This window comes from Triturus cristatus, chromosome 4_1, assembly GCF_964204655.1.
Source record: "Triturus cristatus chromosome 4_1, aTriCri1.1, whole genome shotgun sequence".
NCBI classification, from domain to species: Eukaryota; Metazoa; Chordata; class Amphibia; order Caudata; family Salamandridae; genus Triturus; species Triturus cristatus.
Window position 1 is genome coordinate 973765044 of NC_140585.1, and position 17521 is coordinate 973782564.

Here is a 17521-nt window from a genome sequence, read left to right on the forward strand (position 1 = left end):
GTCCCTGAAAAGGTAACTTTAAATTTCCGTGGGCTTTCCTGGTTGCTCCAGACATGCCCTGACTCCCCATAGCATGGAGAGTCCCCAGGACCTTGCTGGTTCTCCCCGAAGCATCTTTCCTCTGACCGCGTGGGTTGCAGATGCCAAGGCTTGTTGGTGTTCAATCCGGACACTGACCCCCCCAGCACTCGACATCCTTCGTGGGACAGCTCACCTCCGGACTTTGAGACACCTGAAACACCCAACATCGGTGGACATTGGTCTATCGTGCCCCTGGTCACTCTGAAGTGACCCAGACTCTGTCCCCTCTGCTTTCAGGTTCTTCCCAGCTCCTATCCAGGCTTGGATCACACCGGACACTTCATCTCCACGGCAGCAGCACTTTTCTGCATCACGCCATTGAAAACTACGAAGGTTTTTGACATCACTTGACCCTATGCACCCTGCTCCTCTGGGATAGGTAACATGGGTATCTCGGTACTCTCAAGGTGCTGGCCTTAGAACCTTCTATGGTTAGCTGGGTTTGCTTCCACTCCGAAGTGTCCTTAATCTTTAAAATTCAAACCGCGACTTTCTCAAAGTTGTACGGAACTCGCGTCTCTGTTCTCACACTGCACCCGTTCTCTGTGGGTCCCCTGTGCACTACCTTGGGTGGTTCCTAGCGATTCTACGTGCTCTAGGCATTGTCTAGTCAAGTTGTGGTTGTTATACCACTTTTAGTATATGGTTTGGTCTCCCCCTGGAGCCCACTGTGTATTGTGCTATTTACTGTCGTTCTAGTGATTTAATATTGTGTGCTTTGTTCTCTAATCTCATAAGAGGTTAGTAGAGAGTGCTTAGTAATAAATACATATATTTTATATTTTCCTTGTGTGGTTCTCCTTTCATTTGGTCATTCAGGAGGTTATATACTGGTAAAACAAGCTGCTTTACATTCCTTCGAGACTTAGCCTCAAGGCTGCTCTCCATAGCTACCACTAGGATAGCTTTCAATAAAGGTTGTCTTTAACCTAATCATCAATAAGGGTTGTTTGGACTGGTACAAGGTGCCTACTTTAATTAGTGGTCAGCATATACCAGGCCAACTTCTCACACTTTCCTATTATTACTGAATGTTCCTCATACCTCACTACGTAATCACATTCTCATGCTTTTTCCCCATTTTTGCCACAAACTATCAAATAAAAGCACTGTTGCTTTATGTCCTGCTCTGTTTTTCTTCTTTCTGGAAATTTCTTAAGGTAGATGTCCTCTCTCTCGATGTAACCTTTCTTCATGTGATCAATACAGGGACATTGCATAGTGCTGAGTGGTACACATTGCCAGTAGTTCCTCTACTAATAATCTCTTTTTACAATTCTACATGTGTAAAATAATGGTGCATCTCTGTTCTCATTTCTGTGTGTGTTGCATACATGCACGTCAGGCATGCTGGCCTTGCCTATTCTTGTGTTACCTTCCTGTGAATCTTCATTCAGGTAACTGCACTAAGGGCTGGCAGTTAGGGCGAAAGTTGTACCCAACTGAAAACGTGCCCTCCTTTCATTATGTTTTTTATGTAACTATTTTTTTGCTTTTCCTAACTCTTAGATTATAGTCATTTTGCAGTTTTGCTATTCCTGTTTTATTGGGAAGTTATTGTCAAGATGGTAAAGCATACATTCAGAGGTTGGGTTATGGCCTTTGGTGGGTGGGTTTGAGTATTTGCAAGGCCATTAATACTACTGTTTCACTCTGTTCCCTATTAAAAAAAACTCTGCTAGGGTAGTTCATAAGTTAGTATCATTGACAGACCAATTTGTATACCTGTTGCATATGGAAATAAGTCATAGTTTTGTATCCGGTATAAACAGTGAGATAGTAATAAGCAAGACTGTCTTACAACAAACTGTAGGTTAATGTAAATTCAAAGGGATGTGCTTTTTGAAAGGTCTGCTTTCACAAATTCCACACTGTTTTGCAGGAATTTTGTATGGTACAATGACTCTAGAGCTTGGAGGAGCTGTTAGCATTACCTGTGAAAAAACTGGATACAGTGCAGTTATTGAATTCAAACTTAAGGTTAGTATATCCCTAACCAACTGTTAGTTTGTCTGTGTTTTAATTTAGCATTTTCCACTACTATGATCTGATAATGGGTTTGTTTAATTCATTTGTTTAATTTCATAGCCTACACTGTGCAGTGTGAATGACTTCGACATTCAGGCAAATGAAAAAAGTGATCTGCGACAGTGGGATACTTTCCTAGTTTTGAAACAGCAAAACTGTGAAGTCCTTTTTAAATGGAAAGCAGTGGAACAGTTATGTTCTGCTGATAGAAATGACTTCCAAATGTGGCTTCAATCACTGAGATGTCTCCTACATCTATAGACCTACTTTATGGTTTAAATGTTTTTATTAGTTGGCAAGGTAGAAGACATAACCATATACAAACATTATAGACTTACTTTAGACCTACTAGTTTTCTACAAGGTGGTAATTAACACCCATATTTCATAAACGTCTTCATGGTATATAAAGTTTAAATTTGCCAATCTGGTATAAATGGGCTTTATTATTCATGGGCTTTTGAAACAAATAGGTATGTTAAAATTTCTCAACACATTTTGAGTTGGAAGAAACAGGCAATTATCACCGCTCCTAATGCAGAGAGATGTGAAAGACTGTTAATGATAGCGAACCCCAGATTTCTTACTCTTTTGGTTGGACTACGGCAGAATTCCTTAGAGGAAGGACCTAGTTTTCTGCTGCATGGATAATAGCCCTATAGGGGCTATTATCCATGCAGCAGAAAACTAGGACCTCTGCGCTGAAAGAATCACCCTACTTAGATATTCACAAAATATCAAGTAGAAAGTGAGGTCCATTCTAATCTTTGTTTACTCCAACAAGAATGTGGATGTCATTTGCATGTATAATATATTAAAACAAATTTAATGATATCTGTAGATAGAGGTGCATTTAGTGAAGATTACAGGGCACTAGGGACTTTACCATCACAGAGCCATTCCAACGGTTCTCAAAAGAATAGATCATGCTATGGACTAACTACTAGTTCATACCTAAAGTACCTACTGAATTTCACCTCTATGAACTGGTAATCCTAAAAACATTCTTACAAACTCTACCAAGTTCAACTGAAAGAACTCTGCACCCATTGACAATTAGATGATGTCTCGGATTCTATCAAGATAGAACTAAGCAAATTATAAAATCCAATCAGCTTCTAGTGTTCTTCTCTACACTGTGTAAGAGAAATAACTTTCTATCACAAGAAAGCAGAAAAACGTTTTACACACAGAGTTAAAGCCTATTTCGCGTGGCTGCTTCAATAGCGCTTTGTGCAGGACGCCGTTGATAGAAATTTGCCATGTACCAACATAGAGGAGCAAATGCATCTTCATGAGACACTATTGCCTGGGAGCAGATCTATACAGAGATAAGGTGGTGGGACAGGCAGTTCTCCATCATTTGTTCAAATGATGTGAGTCTGTTTATTCTGTCCCACCCTCCTCACCTGATTTACATGATACATTGTAATGGTAACACTGCTTACGTTTCTGATTCATGCATGGGAATCTATGAAAGATCTAATGCTGGAGAAAAAAACGAATTATTTACTTGTGATTGTGGTTCTCCAGCATTGGTATTTTCCTAGATTTACATGCGGTCCACCCTCCTCCTCCCCAAATGGAGGCTCACCTCGTGCATTGTGGGTAAAGTTTTATATTTATGCTCTTGTGCTAAGAAATCTGAGGTGTTGAAGACCTTTGGGATAGATGAGTCAGAGTCTCTCACCTAATTGACCGAGGTTTAGTGTGTTTAGAATGAGATAAATGTGCTAACAAAGTGGATATTGCCAATAGCCTTTTCAGCTGTCAGTGCCGTTTTCTGCTGTTATAAAGTCATAGAGGGACTCCCTCTTCAATCACAGGGAATGATTCATGCATGTGAATCCAAAAACGATTAGCAACGCTGGAGAACCCCAGTTATAGGTAAGTAGCTCTTTTTATATTGTTAGGTTGCATGGATATGGTTTCAAAAAAAGAATAAGGCAGACGTGATTAGACTAATTCATATACACAGGAGGCATGCAAAAAGTAAATGAAAAGGAAGGGTGCATTCAAAATAAATAAGGGAGGGAAAATTGAAAGTTTAAGTCGAGGTCACTTGTTTATGCAGGGTTTTAGTAATATAGCAGGTGGAGATTTTTTGCAATAGCAGGCTGTCTATGGATGTAAACCTGTAGAAAGAACCAGTTTTTGAATCTGCTCTAAAGGAATGTATCTTTTTTAATTCTTTCTAGAGACACTTGGACTTTCAAAGATGTGGCAGATAATTACAAGTTGGCAATACAATTGAGAAAGTTAGGAACAAAAATTGTTCAGGCATGTGGGTTCATTTTTAGCTTCTGTACGCACTGCCTGTGCACTGTAGGAAATTAAATCCATACTTGAAACTCAGAACATATCCCTATGTTTACCTACTGCAGCAGTATATTAAGTACTATAAAGTATAGTATACATAAACTAAACATATAAAAGAGTCATGTGAACACCCCCAACTTAATATATAGCAAGGCAGTTTATAAACTAGTTGCAGTAATCTGTAGTAAATTCATAGCATGTTTATATGACCCATTCATTACCTGGTTGAGAAGGTGCCACTCTCTGCTCCCACTTAAAGATTACCATGCCTCACAGAAGAGACACCACGGTCTATAGAATGTATGTGTCAGAGTCACCGTGACCCTTAGTATCCATCTTGCTGTGTGATTTACAAGTAATGTTCCAGCTTCCTAAGCATTGTACCTTGCTGACTGTGCATAGCATTGTGATGGGGATTAAGTTCACTGTTTTTAGCATTAAACATTTCAATCCTGGTTCATGTATTGGCTTGACGGGTTCCTTTGATTTTGTGTGCAGCAAGTTTTGCTCCTTTTGGGAATCTTTCAATGACTGCTGCGTTGATGAAAGTTCTTTCCACATGCCCCTTTTATATCCCACTATGGCTGATGGGTGGTACTTGTGGAATGTGCTGATGAGATGCTTGTCTATTAGTTATGTTGGATATCTGATAACCCTAGTGTGATATGTTCTAGTGTCCAGTAAACCTTATTTGTTGTCACTGAACTATGTTCTGGGCTAACTTGGGTAGTGTATATGACCCCCGCCCCCTCTTGTTAAGGTAAAAGATATTGTGTTTGTGTGTTCAGTCTAGATTTGTACTAGAATTCCCCTTAACTTTTGCTTGGAAAGCCTTTAGTGCCAGGAAAACTCTCTACAGTTTCAAAACACGTATGTGCTGTACTGTTTCCCTTGGATTCCACAGGCCCTTGATGTTCTGGTTCCCTGTATTTGCCTTCCATCCTGTGTGGGATTCATCTGTGAGCATGGTCACAGAGTTGATTGTACGAAAGGTTTTCTCACTTCTATATTGCTTAAGTTCCACCTTGCGATTTACTTCCATACATTCTGAATAGCCACTAGATCCTCCCAATCTCCCGTTGCCTGTGACCAATGGTTCTGTGCCCCTTCCTGGATTTCTCTCATGTGGAGCAACCTGTTCCCGCTGTCCGATATTGTTCTCCTCTGGTAAAGGTGTCTCTGGAATTGAGTCTGGCACCTGGAAAAATCTTTTATTGCTCCAGTATTGGGGAGGGTTTCTCGAAGTTCAGTGAAAAGCCCAGTCTGTGTAGGGTTCTATTTTTGGCTTCACATTTGGTGTTTTTCTTAAGAGTTCAATACAGTAGCTGTATTGGATAGTGTTCATTATTGAAGGGATGAAACAAACCTCTCGTTCACCTTCGCTCCACTCCCTCTTTGTCATTTTCCCTTTAGGCACTTAAGACTTTCCAATTTAACCAATCAGTGTAATCTATAAAACCCTAATTGTATGTCTGTGTTATATCTTCTACAGGGTGAAGAAACCTTGATGAACGAGCACTTTATAAATTATAAATAACATAACACAATCTGAGCATATCCAACTTATTTGCTGAAAAAATCATGAATATCTCAAACATTAAGCCTGGATCTAAGGCCTTGATAAGCCTCTGAGGTCACACTCGAGGTTGATACACATTTAAAGTGACATTGACACAATACTGAAAACTCTCTCTCAAATCAAACTATGTAATTTCACAGAAGACTTGCTGGCAAAATGGAAAAATAAATGTGCTATCTTTTCTGCCACCTTTAAAGACATCAGATATGGAGCCTGAAATGTTATTGAACCTCATGCCAGACCCACACTGGCATTGTTGAGAAAAATAACTGAGAAATAGCTTCTGACCAACTGCAAAAATGCATGACTACATGAATATATAACTTCAGCAGAGTTTGGCCGTGCACTCCTAAATGCCTCTCCGAGACAGCCACTCCCCCTGTAGTGGAGGAGGATCAGCACGTGATCAACAAAGGGCAAAGTCTGCCTTCTGGTGTCGAACATGAGGCACTCATCCTGTCTGTGTGACTATAGATCAAAAGATATATGTGAAATGTTTATGCTAGCGGTAACGAACAATTAGTACAAATAGGTGCTTGGAGATCTCACACTCTTGCAGTCAAGGAAGGAGCCTTGGGGATTGACACTGCAATCTATAAAACGAAATGCGGAAATAGCCATTCTGGAATGAGCAGGTGACACCCACCTTTACTTAAGAGTGATGAGCCAGATGACATTCGGAAGTTGAGATCTTTGTCACAAGCTTAAAAATTAGATGACTTCATTTTCAATGAAACAAAACTCAATGGGCATATTATTCATGTCACTGTATACTGGAGACTTTACACAAGTGATTTATACGTGTGTCAAAGACTCGACCTGCAGGAATTACTCAAAGAATTATCAGTATCAAAGTGTCTAGTGCTCGCCATGGACACAAGCCTGACCTATAGAACCTTTAGAACTATGTTTTCAAAAAGTCGAATCGACACAACCCCAGTTGCACAGTTTAAAGCAAATTAACCCTTTCATTCAAAGACCTCAAACAAGTGGTGTAAGCTCGGATATTCTCTCATCAAGAGAGTAGAAATGACATTCTCTGGACCAAAAAGAACAATTTCATCACACCTGTGCTGATTGAGCTTCGCTGCCATATATAGGGTGAAAACTTGAAATAAAGCTATACAATGACAGTGTAGCAACACTGGTATGTTGGCAGGCAACCCTTGTCGTTTTTTGTCAAGGCATGCAAAGCTCTATGGGCACATCTTCTGACATTTTAGAAGCCCTAAAAGCTAAAAAGTCAAAATGTGACACAAAAACTTTTCGTACACGCAATGCCGCTAAGCTTTGGAAGATCTACTAGATAATTTAAGACTGACCATACCATTTCTCAGTTGCAGGAGGGCCTTAAAATAATCTGTTCAAGGCCTTCCTCTCTCTCAACGTGTAATCTAGTTGTCTTTAGGGTTATACAAAAAACAAGTTAAAAAATGGAAGCCATGCATATGCTGGCTAAATAAATATGATGTAACCACTAGGAATCCCATGCTTTCCCCCATTTCTCAGTCAACACATAAGAAAATTGAAAACTGACTCCGTAGTAGACCTTTGTTTCATTTAGCACTACCAACCTGCTCAATATCACTGACACAGCTTACAGTCCTTGGCTGTAAAACGGATTCCACTCTTCTTGCCTTTAATAATTACATACCCTACTCAAAACAATCCCCCACCCCCACACACAAACCTCCAAAGTTTTATAACAGGCAGCCACTGTGCTGTGATCTTCCATCCGACTACCTCTGATCGCTCTCTTCATTATTGCAAGCAAACTCCTTTTGGAACAGGAACAAACATAAATCAGCACCCTCCATGGGAGGGAAGGAAGTTGGCCAGCTAGAAACCTTTACTCTTTGATGGCCATGGGCAAAGTATTCTGTGACTGCCACACTTCCCTGCTACTCCAGTGTGGCTTCTACTGGTGGGCGGCGCCCAAACCCCCTGCACCTCCCCCACCCGGCGGCAAGAGTCACCCCTGACAAAGAAGGGGAGAGATTGTCACAGGGTAGCCACCAGGACGGTTTCAGAAGAGACCTGTTGCGAGTATAAAGATGAGCAATTTTCCTTCGCCCCCAGTGTGAGGTGAATTTAATTAAATGTGATGGGGTGGGGAAAAGACTAGTAGTAGCCTTCTTGCTCTTACCTTAAGGTTAATAAATGCCTGTAATTACTCTCCCCTTGTTATTATAGGGGAGGGAGGGGTTATTGGTAGTTCTTTCCAGCGCTTAATTATACAGCCGTGGCACACTGTCATTGTGGCATTAATATAGACTGGAAGCCTACTCCAAGTCTGAAAAAGGCCTGCAACGATGGATGAATGTTCACTCCTAGTTTGCCATTGGAAATAGCTGCATTTTGAAAGTATTACCAGTTTAAATTTATGTTCTACTTTGTTTAAATAAAATTTACAAGTCAACGTTATTTTCGCATTTTTGCCCTTTTTAAATTTTTATTTTTACTACTTTGGCATTGTATCCAGCTTCCTGTCCTTAACATTACTGTTTCTGCTTATTAAACCAAGTTCTTGTTGTACGGCAAGAGAAAGGCAATATGGCTAGTACCTCTTTCCATCCATTTCATTTTTAGGTCTCGCCTAGCTATTGCGTTTACGCAATCGCTATGCGAGACTCTAGTAAGAGGGGCATTTCAAAGTGCTCCCAAAAGTGGATTGCATGGCGAGCACGCGCACAATCACGTGCATCGTGCCGCCATGCAATCCGTTTGGGGAAGCGCTTCAGCCCACTGGCGCGTGCACGTGTAGCCACAGCCTCGGCATCATACTTCAAAGGGTCCGCTCCCCCGCCTGGAATGTGCTCCCCCGCCCCGCCACAGCATGCCGAGAGATTGTTTCCTCATGGCGCCTCTCACAACTGTCCCTCCCCCACCACAGGGCTAGTCTTACGGCCGCATTGCCATCCATCGATTTCACTTTCATGCCCTTGTTCTCTTTGCCTTTCAGCACACAGCCCGCCCTCCCCCCTCCGTGTTTTCTTGCAGCTTTGCCCAGATCTGAGTCTCAAACAACCAAAATAATAAGTTTGCCCTGCACGCTTTCTGCGCTTACAAAGTTAACATATGCCCCGCTCATTCCCTTTTCATCCTTCTAAGGTCGATAACATTAGCTCCATTAATTCTGCATCTAAGGATTTAAATAACCATATGTTTTCTTGGAACTTTAGGCACTTCACACACACACAGCCCCACTGCTCACACACACAGGCATCAAGGCAGCAACAGAATGCTCTGAGCCCCACCAGTGTTTGCCACACACACATGCCTCTCGCATCTCGTGTTTTCTTCCAGCTTTGGCCCGTGTTCTCTTTGCCTTTCAGCACTCAGCTTCCCCGTAACCACCATTTAACTAACATCCTGCCACACTCATTCCATTTTCATCCTCGCTTTCACTTTCATGCCCGTGTTCTCTTTGCCTTTCAGCACACAGCTTCTCCGTAGCCACCATTTAACGACCATCCTGCCGTAAACACCATTTAACTACCATCCTTTTAGTTAAAATAAAAGAATTGCCTCTAAGGGTTTAAGGAACCATAGAAGTACAAGGCAAGGCAACATACACTCCGAATGCCACTCAGAGCCACATAATTACATGCCACATAACTACATGCCACATAACTACATGCCACATAACTACATGCCACATAACTACAATGCACTCAATACAACAGACACTCCAAAAACCAATCAGTGCCACATAGTTACACACCACATAATTACACAGCGCTCAATGCCACATACACTTCAAATACCACTCAGCGCCACATAATTACACACCACATAATTACACTACACTCAATGCCACATGCACTCCAAATAACACTCAGTGCCAATTAATTACAATGCAAACAATGCAAGATACACTCAAAATAACACTCAATGCCACATAATTACACGCCACTAAAATCAACATACACTCCACACAAAACCACTCAGTGCCACATAATTATATTCTACATAATTACACTCTATCTATCGCCCTCACTCTCTATCTATCTATCTTATCTATCTATCTATCTATCTATCGGACTATTGCACTCTATCTATCTATCTATCGCACCACCACAGCATCACTCAAGGGCACCACTACATCACTATGCGCTACCACAGCATCAATTAACGCCACAGCATCACTCGACACCACCACCACAACATCACTCACCGCCACCACAGTATCAATCTGTACTACCATTCAACAACAACTGGCTCGAATATGTTCTCTCAATATTTAGGCTTTATTACAAATGGCACAAAAAAATGATAATATTTAACTTCTGTTCTTGGATTTTAGGCGCAGTTAAATACACTAAACATAATCTTCACAAGAGTTATTAACAAAAGTTTAAACGATTGCCATTATAATTTACATTAACTTTTATTTAAATATTAATTATTTGCAAAAATTAAAAGACATTGTGATTTGTAATATCAATACATCTAAGTCACGTAAATACAACACATATTGCATTACAAATGCTATAGGTGTCACATTTGCAACAGTTAAAACTATTGACATTGTACATGAGAAAGCTAGTAATTTCAATATTTTCAATACCAACACACAAATAAAAAATTAGTCAATTTACAATACAAAAAGCTCAAACTTTCCTAATGCGAGACCTATTGCATTGCAAATGCTTGTTGAAGATTGGATTAATTGCAAAGGGGTTTTGCTGTTTCCTGCCCTGTGACCTGTGAGGATGCACTGCTGATTTCAAGGGGTAGCGGCGAGAAGGCAACACTTACGGGACTGCGAGGACCAGGGTGCACACCTACAACATCTCCAAGCACACCTGGTTACTCTTCCCGGACCCGCCTTCCTTTTCCTCTCCACGCCTCGCGGCCCCCGCTTCGCGGGGGCCGCTCGGAGGCTTTGCTTATTTAAACCAGCTGTAGAGGGATTTCGCTGGGTTTGCTGTTTCCTGCCCTGTGACCTGTGAGGACGCACTGCTGATTTCAAGGGGTAGCGGCGAGGAGGCAACACTTGCGGGACTGCGAGGACCAGGGTGCACACCTACAACATCTCCAAGCACACCTGGTTACTCTTCCCGGAACCGCCTTCCTTTTCCTCTCCACGCCTCGCGGCCCCTGCTTCGCGGGGGCCGCTCGGAGGCTTTGCTTATTTAAACCAGCTGTAGAGGGATTTCGCTGGGTTTGCTGTTTCCTGCCCTGTGACCTGTGAGGACGCACTGCTGATTTCAAGGGGTAGCGGCGAGGAGGCAACACTTACGGGACTGCGAGGACCAGGGTGCACACCTACAACATCTCCAAGCACACCTGGTTACTCTTCCCGGACCCGCCTTCCTTTTCCTCTCCACGCCTCGCGGCCCCCGCTTTGCGGGAGCCGCTCGGAGGCTTTGCTTATTTAAACCAGCTGTAGAGGGATTTCGCTGGGTTTGCTGTTTCCTGCCCTGTGACCTGTGAGGACGCACTGCTGATTTCAAGGGGTAGCGGCGAGGAGGCAACACTTACGGGACTGCGAGGACCAGGGTGCACACCTACAACATCTCCAAGCACACTTGGTTACTCTTCCCGGACCCGCCTTCCTTTTCCTCTCCACGCCTCGCGGCCCCCGCTTCGCGGGAGCCGCTCGGAGGCTTTGCTTATTTAAACCAGCTGTAGAGGGATTTCGCTGGGTTTGCTGTTTCCTGCCCTGTGACCTGTGAGGACGCACTGCTGATTTCAAGGGGTAGCGGCGAGGAGGCAACACTTACGGGACTGCGAGGACCAGGGTGCACACCTACAACATCTCCAAGCACACCTGGTTACTCTTCCCGGACCCGCCTTCTTTTTCCTCTTGATGGTATATCACGTGGTTCAATCCGTACGCGCTAGCGGGACGCGCGCGGGTCGCAGCCCGGAGCGAAGACCGGGCAAAGAGCGGGCCCTCTAAGGCCCTCCGAGGCCGACCGAGGCAGGGCTGGGCCTGGTCACTGACATTGTAGGTATCGTGGTATATCACTATTGTAATGGCCTTGTTAGAGAACAAAATGCTAGGGGATAAATTGGGGTGCGTGACAAATGGCCCTCTAGATAGCTACTTCAAGAAGATCTGTGTGGACTATGAGAGGGGTATTTCAATGGCCGAGCATAGAACTGAGCGCCGACGCTCAATTGAGAATATGAAACGTAGGGCCTTAGAGGCCCCTATCCCTCAGGCCCCTCCAGGTGATTGTGATAGTTGTGGTACCAGTGATGCCCCTTTTTCCCAAGATAGTGTCCCGCTACTATTACGTGATTGTTCCCCTACAAATTGTGCTCCCAGTGTCCATGTCATTAGTGATTCTTTCCCTTTAAATGATACAAAAAACCGTAAAGTCCTCAATACACGGCTACCAGGCCGTGGGAAACAAATTGGGAAAAAGGCCAAGAAACCGGCTAAGGGGAAAATTCATGGTCCTCCACCTAGGAAAATAAGATGCAAGGAGGGGGCGGCCCCAGTTATCCCTAGGATTAAATATTCTGATTTTGGCCAACATAAAAAGTCTATAACTGAAAAGGCTTTTGGTCAGGCAATTGAGCCAGAAAGTAGGCCAATTTTGGCCACTTGTACCCTCTCGGTAGGCCCCGATTTAGCTGTGATTAACCCCAAGCCCGTTTTGCCTGCTGATAACTCTCCCCAGACTCCTGTTATTTCTACTGCTCTCCTAACTAAACTGGGAGATTTTCTTAGCACTCTTATATTGCCCATTACTGATAATCTGAGGAGGTTGGAGCAAAGGCTAGAGAACATTGAATCCACATTGAAAAACATGACTGCCGTAGATAAGGCTCAAACGAATGGGGCTAGTCTTCAGGTCACAGTACCCACTAGTAATATTCTTCAGGACATTCCCGATTCTAGTAAAAATGTACCACAGGTCCCTGATCGCCTAGCACTCGACCGTACTAGAAAGGGCCCTCCAACGACTTTGGAACATTTAACTAGTAAGCCCAATGGCGATCTTGTGGAAGGTCTTACCATTGCACCACTGGGGATTACATGTCAGGAGCAGGGTAGCCTCAGCTGGGATGGGGGTCCAAGGGCCCTTGGGCCTCAGGTTGATTTACCTCCAGAAGCTGTTCCCTTGGTGGTGGTTTTGACAGGGGTCCCTGCATTGGCTGATAATAAGAGAGAAGACTTTTATCAGCTGAAAACTCAAATTATACATTGGTTAAGAACATATAGACCTATAAACAGGAACGTTAATGGCGAGATATTGTATGTTAGACGTCTCCCTTGGCTTGGTGGTAGAAGTAAAGATGTCGAGGGAGATATAGTCCTGATTAATTTTAGAGATCCAGAAGCGGTTGATTTTATATTGAATTGGCCTCTAGGTAATGGTAACAGCCAAATTAGCCCCCGAGCCTCGACTTATTTTTACCCCAGGTCTCTGGTGTTCCCTCCAACCCAAGCTAGGAATATTGTTAGAACTCACCCAGCTATTCCCACAGCATTATATGGCAAGAATTTGCCTTCCGATCCACAAGGTTGGAACATGATACCTCCTAGAGGTCCAAGGTACGACAACTGGAGAACGAAGCACCTGAGGTCTTTTACTCCCTTGGAGCTAGGGAATAGGTTTGATGTTTTTTCGGGCATGGATGACTGTGATTGAAGATTACAGTACAGGAAGGGTATGTGGGACAGCCAAAGTGCTGTCAGATTAGAGGGGAACATAACTGAAATACCCGATTAGGTTGACGAACCCCCTACTTGTGATAGGGTTCTTTTGGATTCGAAAAGTAGGGTTGCTACTAGCCCCCTTGCTATTACCCACTCACTACCTGTGGAGGGTAGTAGCGACGTTAATCGGCTTTTAATTGGGGGAGAACTTTCTGAAGCACCCAACCCAGGGGTATCGGTTGATGAAAATGGAGTTATTCCAGCTCCGCCCATTAGAGGTAAAGATGTTATCCGACTGTTATCCTGGAATATAGCTGGGTTGGAAAAAAAATTGATTCTCCCTGATTGGAACAACTTTATTGAAAAATTCGACATATGTATGATCCAAGAAACTTGGAGCTTAGCACCAGTATATAAAACTGGATACGCAACCTTTTGTGTACCCGCTTACAGTTGTGGTAAGGGCAGACCCTCGGGGGGTTTACATATATGGATAAAAATAGATCTAAACTGGAATATCTCTGTTCATGATTCGGATTGCAGGGACATTCAACATCTTTCATTCCCAGGCCAGGTGATGGGAAGTAAGTTTGAGTTATTTAATATTTATGCTAGAGGGACCGGGGGAGATAAAATGCCCTGTACTTTCAAGAACAGGCATTAGCCAATTGCCCCTCAAATTCTAACATACTTTTGGGGGGGGATTTTAACTGTAAATTTGAACCCCTAAGTGAGGATGACCCCCTGGGTATAGAGGACGATGCTAGCTGGTCCATCCCAGCATTGTTATTACCCCCGATTAAAAAATGGTCCGCTAAAGCATTACAGATTAACGCTTTTACTGTGGATTATAATCTAAGAGCAGTAAACGGTAGATCACCATCTGATCGAGACGGGGCCATGACGTTTAATAGACTCAGCAGCCCGTCCTGAATTGATTATATCTTACTGGACGTTACTATGTGGCGTGACCTAGTTGACATGGAGGTGGTCCCCTCGCAGGACAGTGACCACAATCCCCTATGTTTGACGTTAGGGTGGAGAAATTCAAAAGGTGGTCCAAACGCAGCCCCATTGAAGCTAACAAAGGAGGTGACTCCTTATGATGGCAACCGAAGATTGAAATGGGATAAGGTTGGCTCTCACCCAGATAAATTGGCAAAGATTAAGACGCATATTGATGTGCTGATTAGAGAGTTGGAGGACCTAACCATGGAAACAGGGGTTGCTCAGGAATCGCCTTTCCCCCAGATATACAATAATGCTATTGAGGAAGTTGGTAAACAATTGTAACCCTGTGCTCTAATGCAAAACCCCTAAACCCATTAATCCCTGGTACTCTGCAAAATGCCGGGCTAAAAGACGAGAGTTAACCGTTGCCCTCCGTGAAAAGAACCAGCCTTTAGTTAGAGTAGCCAGGAGGGAGTACGCGAAGGAACAAGTGCGGGCAAAAAAAGAGTGGGAGGAACAGCATTGGCAGGATCTCAAAAATGCATATACAATGAAAAATGCTTCACTGTTTTGGGATTTGATCAATAAGGCCAGAAATTATAATAGGCCACTGTTGGCTAATCATATTACTAGCCAACAATGGTATTCCCATTTCTCAATAATATACGGTGGACAAGATGCAACTGAATCTCTTTTTTATGATCCAGCCAATCGGGCCCCCCCCCTTTACCAACGCTCGAGAATACATTTGTGCCTTCGGAGGTAGAAGTGGCCATAAGAAACTTAACCCCGAGGAAGGCAGCAGGCCAAGATGGTATCCCGGGGGACCTTCTTAGGAAAGAACCCACAGCATGGGCCACACTTATTGCATTAATAATGAACCTAATTTCCAAGGGTCATCCTGTCCCTGACTCGTGGAAGGGGGCTGAGGTGATTACGGTTTATAAAAAGGGTGACAGGGATGACCCTGCCAACTACAGACCAATCAGTTTGATAGATGTGATTCAGAAAGTGGTTGGCAGGGTCATCATCTTGCGAGTTGGTGCTTGGATGGAGGAGGAGCAGGTCCTCTCCCATTTCCAGGCCGGTTTCGGAAAAAAGTAGGTACGATGGACCAGGTCTTCCGCTTTTTTGCGATCTATTGGAAAACTGTGACAATCAACCATGGTAGTCTCTACCTGGCGTTTATAGATCTCCGGATGGCGTTCGACCTGGTCCCCCGAGCTAGGCTGTGGGATATTTTGGAGGAGATGTGCTTGCCGGGTTACCTTCTGGACCTTCTAGTTAAACTCCATGAAGGTAATTATGCCAGAATCAGATGGGGTACCCAAGGCCAATTGACCAAGAGGGTGCCCGTGAGAAGGGGAGTCCGCCAGGGATGTGTCATGGCGCCGACCCTTTTTTCCCTTTTTGTGAACGGTGTGGTGGACCATCTGAGGGACGAGTCGGCGGATGCGCCATCCCTGGCTGGGGAAAAAACACCAACTCTCCTCTTCGCGGACGATACCATTCTGATTTCGAAAACCCCAGTAGGCCTCCAAAAACTATTGCACCGCTTCAGTGAATTTTGTAATGACAGGGGTCTTACAATTAACACCTCGAAAACCAAACTTATGGCCCTTTCCCCTTACAAAAGGTTTCATAATAACTTTTCGCTTAACGGGGAGTCTCTGGAGATGGTGGAGTCCTTTGACTACTTGGGTGTTAGGGTGAATAACCGGATGCGCTGGAATGACCACCTGGCTAAAATGTTATTAAATTTTAAAAGAGTTGCAGGGGCGGTAAAGCGCGAGCATAGGGGGTCTGTGAGTAAACCTGTGGCCCCGGCCCTAGCAATCTATGAAGGCCAAATATTGCCAACTGCCCTGTATGGTTCTGAACTCTGGGGGTTCGAGAACCTCCCGGATTTAATTGCCTCAGAAAATAAGTTCTTGAGAGACTTGGTTGCCTTACCTGTTTCTACCCCATTGACACCATTACGTTTAGATATGGGCAGGCGCCCGCTTAAAGAAATAGTGCGCCTTCGCCCTCTACTTTTTTGGGTACGACTAAGAAGGACTGAGGAGCTCAAGAACTACGCAGCTGCATTGGACGAACTTATCTTGTTAGATAAAGGTAACAGGATTAAGTGGCTGAGTAATCTGAGGCAGTTGGTTGGATATATAGGCCTAAGTGATCTTTGGAAGAGCCAATCCCCCCCACCTAAACTAATTATCAAGAAGCTGTATTGGGAGTGGGTCCAGCAGGAGACTTCCCGTAGAGGTGTTGGGGGTTCTTCTACTGAGCGCTTCCTAGAATTTAAGGGGTTAAGTTCATTTGAACCATTTCTTGATTATATCGAGAAACCCCTAGATAGATCATTATATTTAAAAGTCAGGTTTGGAATACTTCCTGTTAATGTTCTTACCTTTGGGTGGAACCCTAAAGGTAGTCCAACAAAGGCGTGTCCGTGTTGTGCATCCCCCATTGAGTCTGTGGCGCACCTTATGTTTGCTTGTCCGGCTTACAAGGTGCCTAGGAGGATATGGCTAAAACCCTTATGCAAGGGCCTGGGCCTTCGATGCCATGTAATGGCCCTGCGAGTTCTCTGTACTGACACATCCTCTCCCTCATTGGTATGTGGTGTTGCCAAATTTATTGGAAGTGCTTGGGTGATCCGTATGAGGAGACTTAAGCTCCAACTTACCCCGTAGGCTGGAGCGTCTAAACGAAGGAATGGCCCCAGGGCTGGGTTAGTGGCCCCAGATATTTATTTATATAGCAGGGGGAATGTGTAGTTATGTTGTTAATGTGGAGTAAATTCGGTGTATTTTAAATGTACCTCTTGTATTGTGATCTATTATGATGCTTATGTTGAACAAATTTTAATGATTCATATTGTATTTTGTAGTGTGTGTTCACACAGGTCATGATTATTGTATACTCACTTTTATGATGAAAATT

General features: G+C 43.6%; 1 protein-coding gene across 5 annotated transcripts in view; it reads left to right on the forward strand.

The window, feature by feature from the left end:
• The window catches only part of OSBPL8 (oxysterol binding protein like 8), a 939874-nt gene that overhangs the window by 837109 nt on the left and 85244 nt on the right, over positions 1 to 17521 (forward strand). For all 5 annotated transcript variants that reach the window (XM_085653858.1, XM_085653857.1, XM_085653859.1 and 2 more), the window contains one exon: positions 1964 to 2061. In XM_085653858.1, the coding sequence (XP_085509984.1) occupies positions 1964 to 2061 (98 nt within the window). The remainder of the gene's footprint in view (positions 1 to 1963; positions 2062 to 17521) is intronic.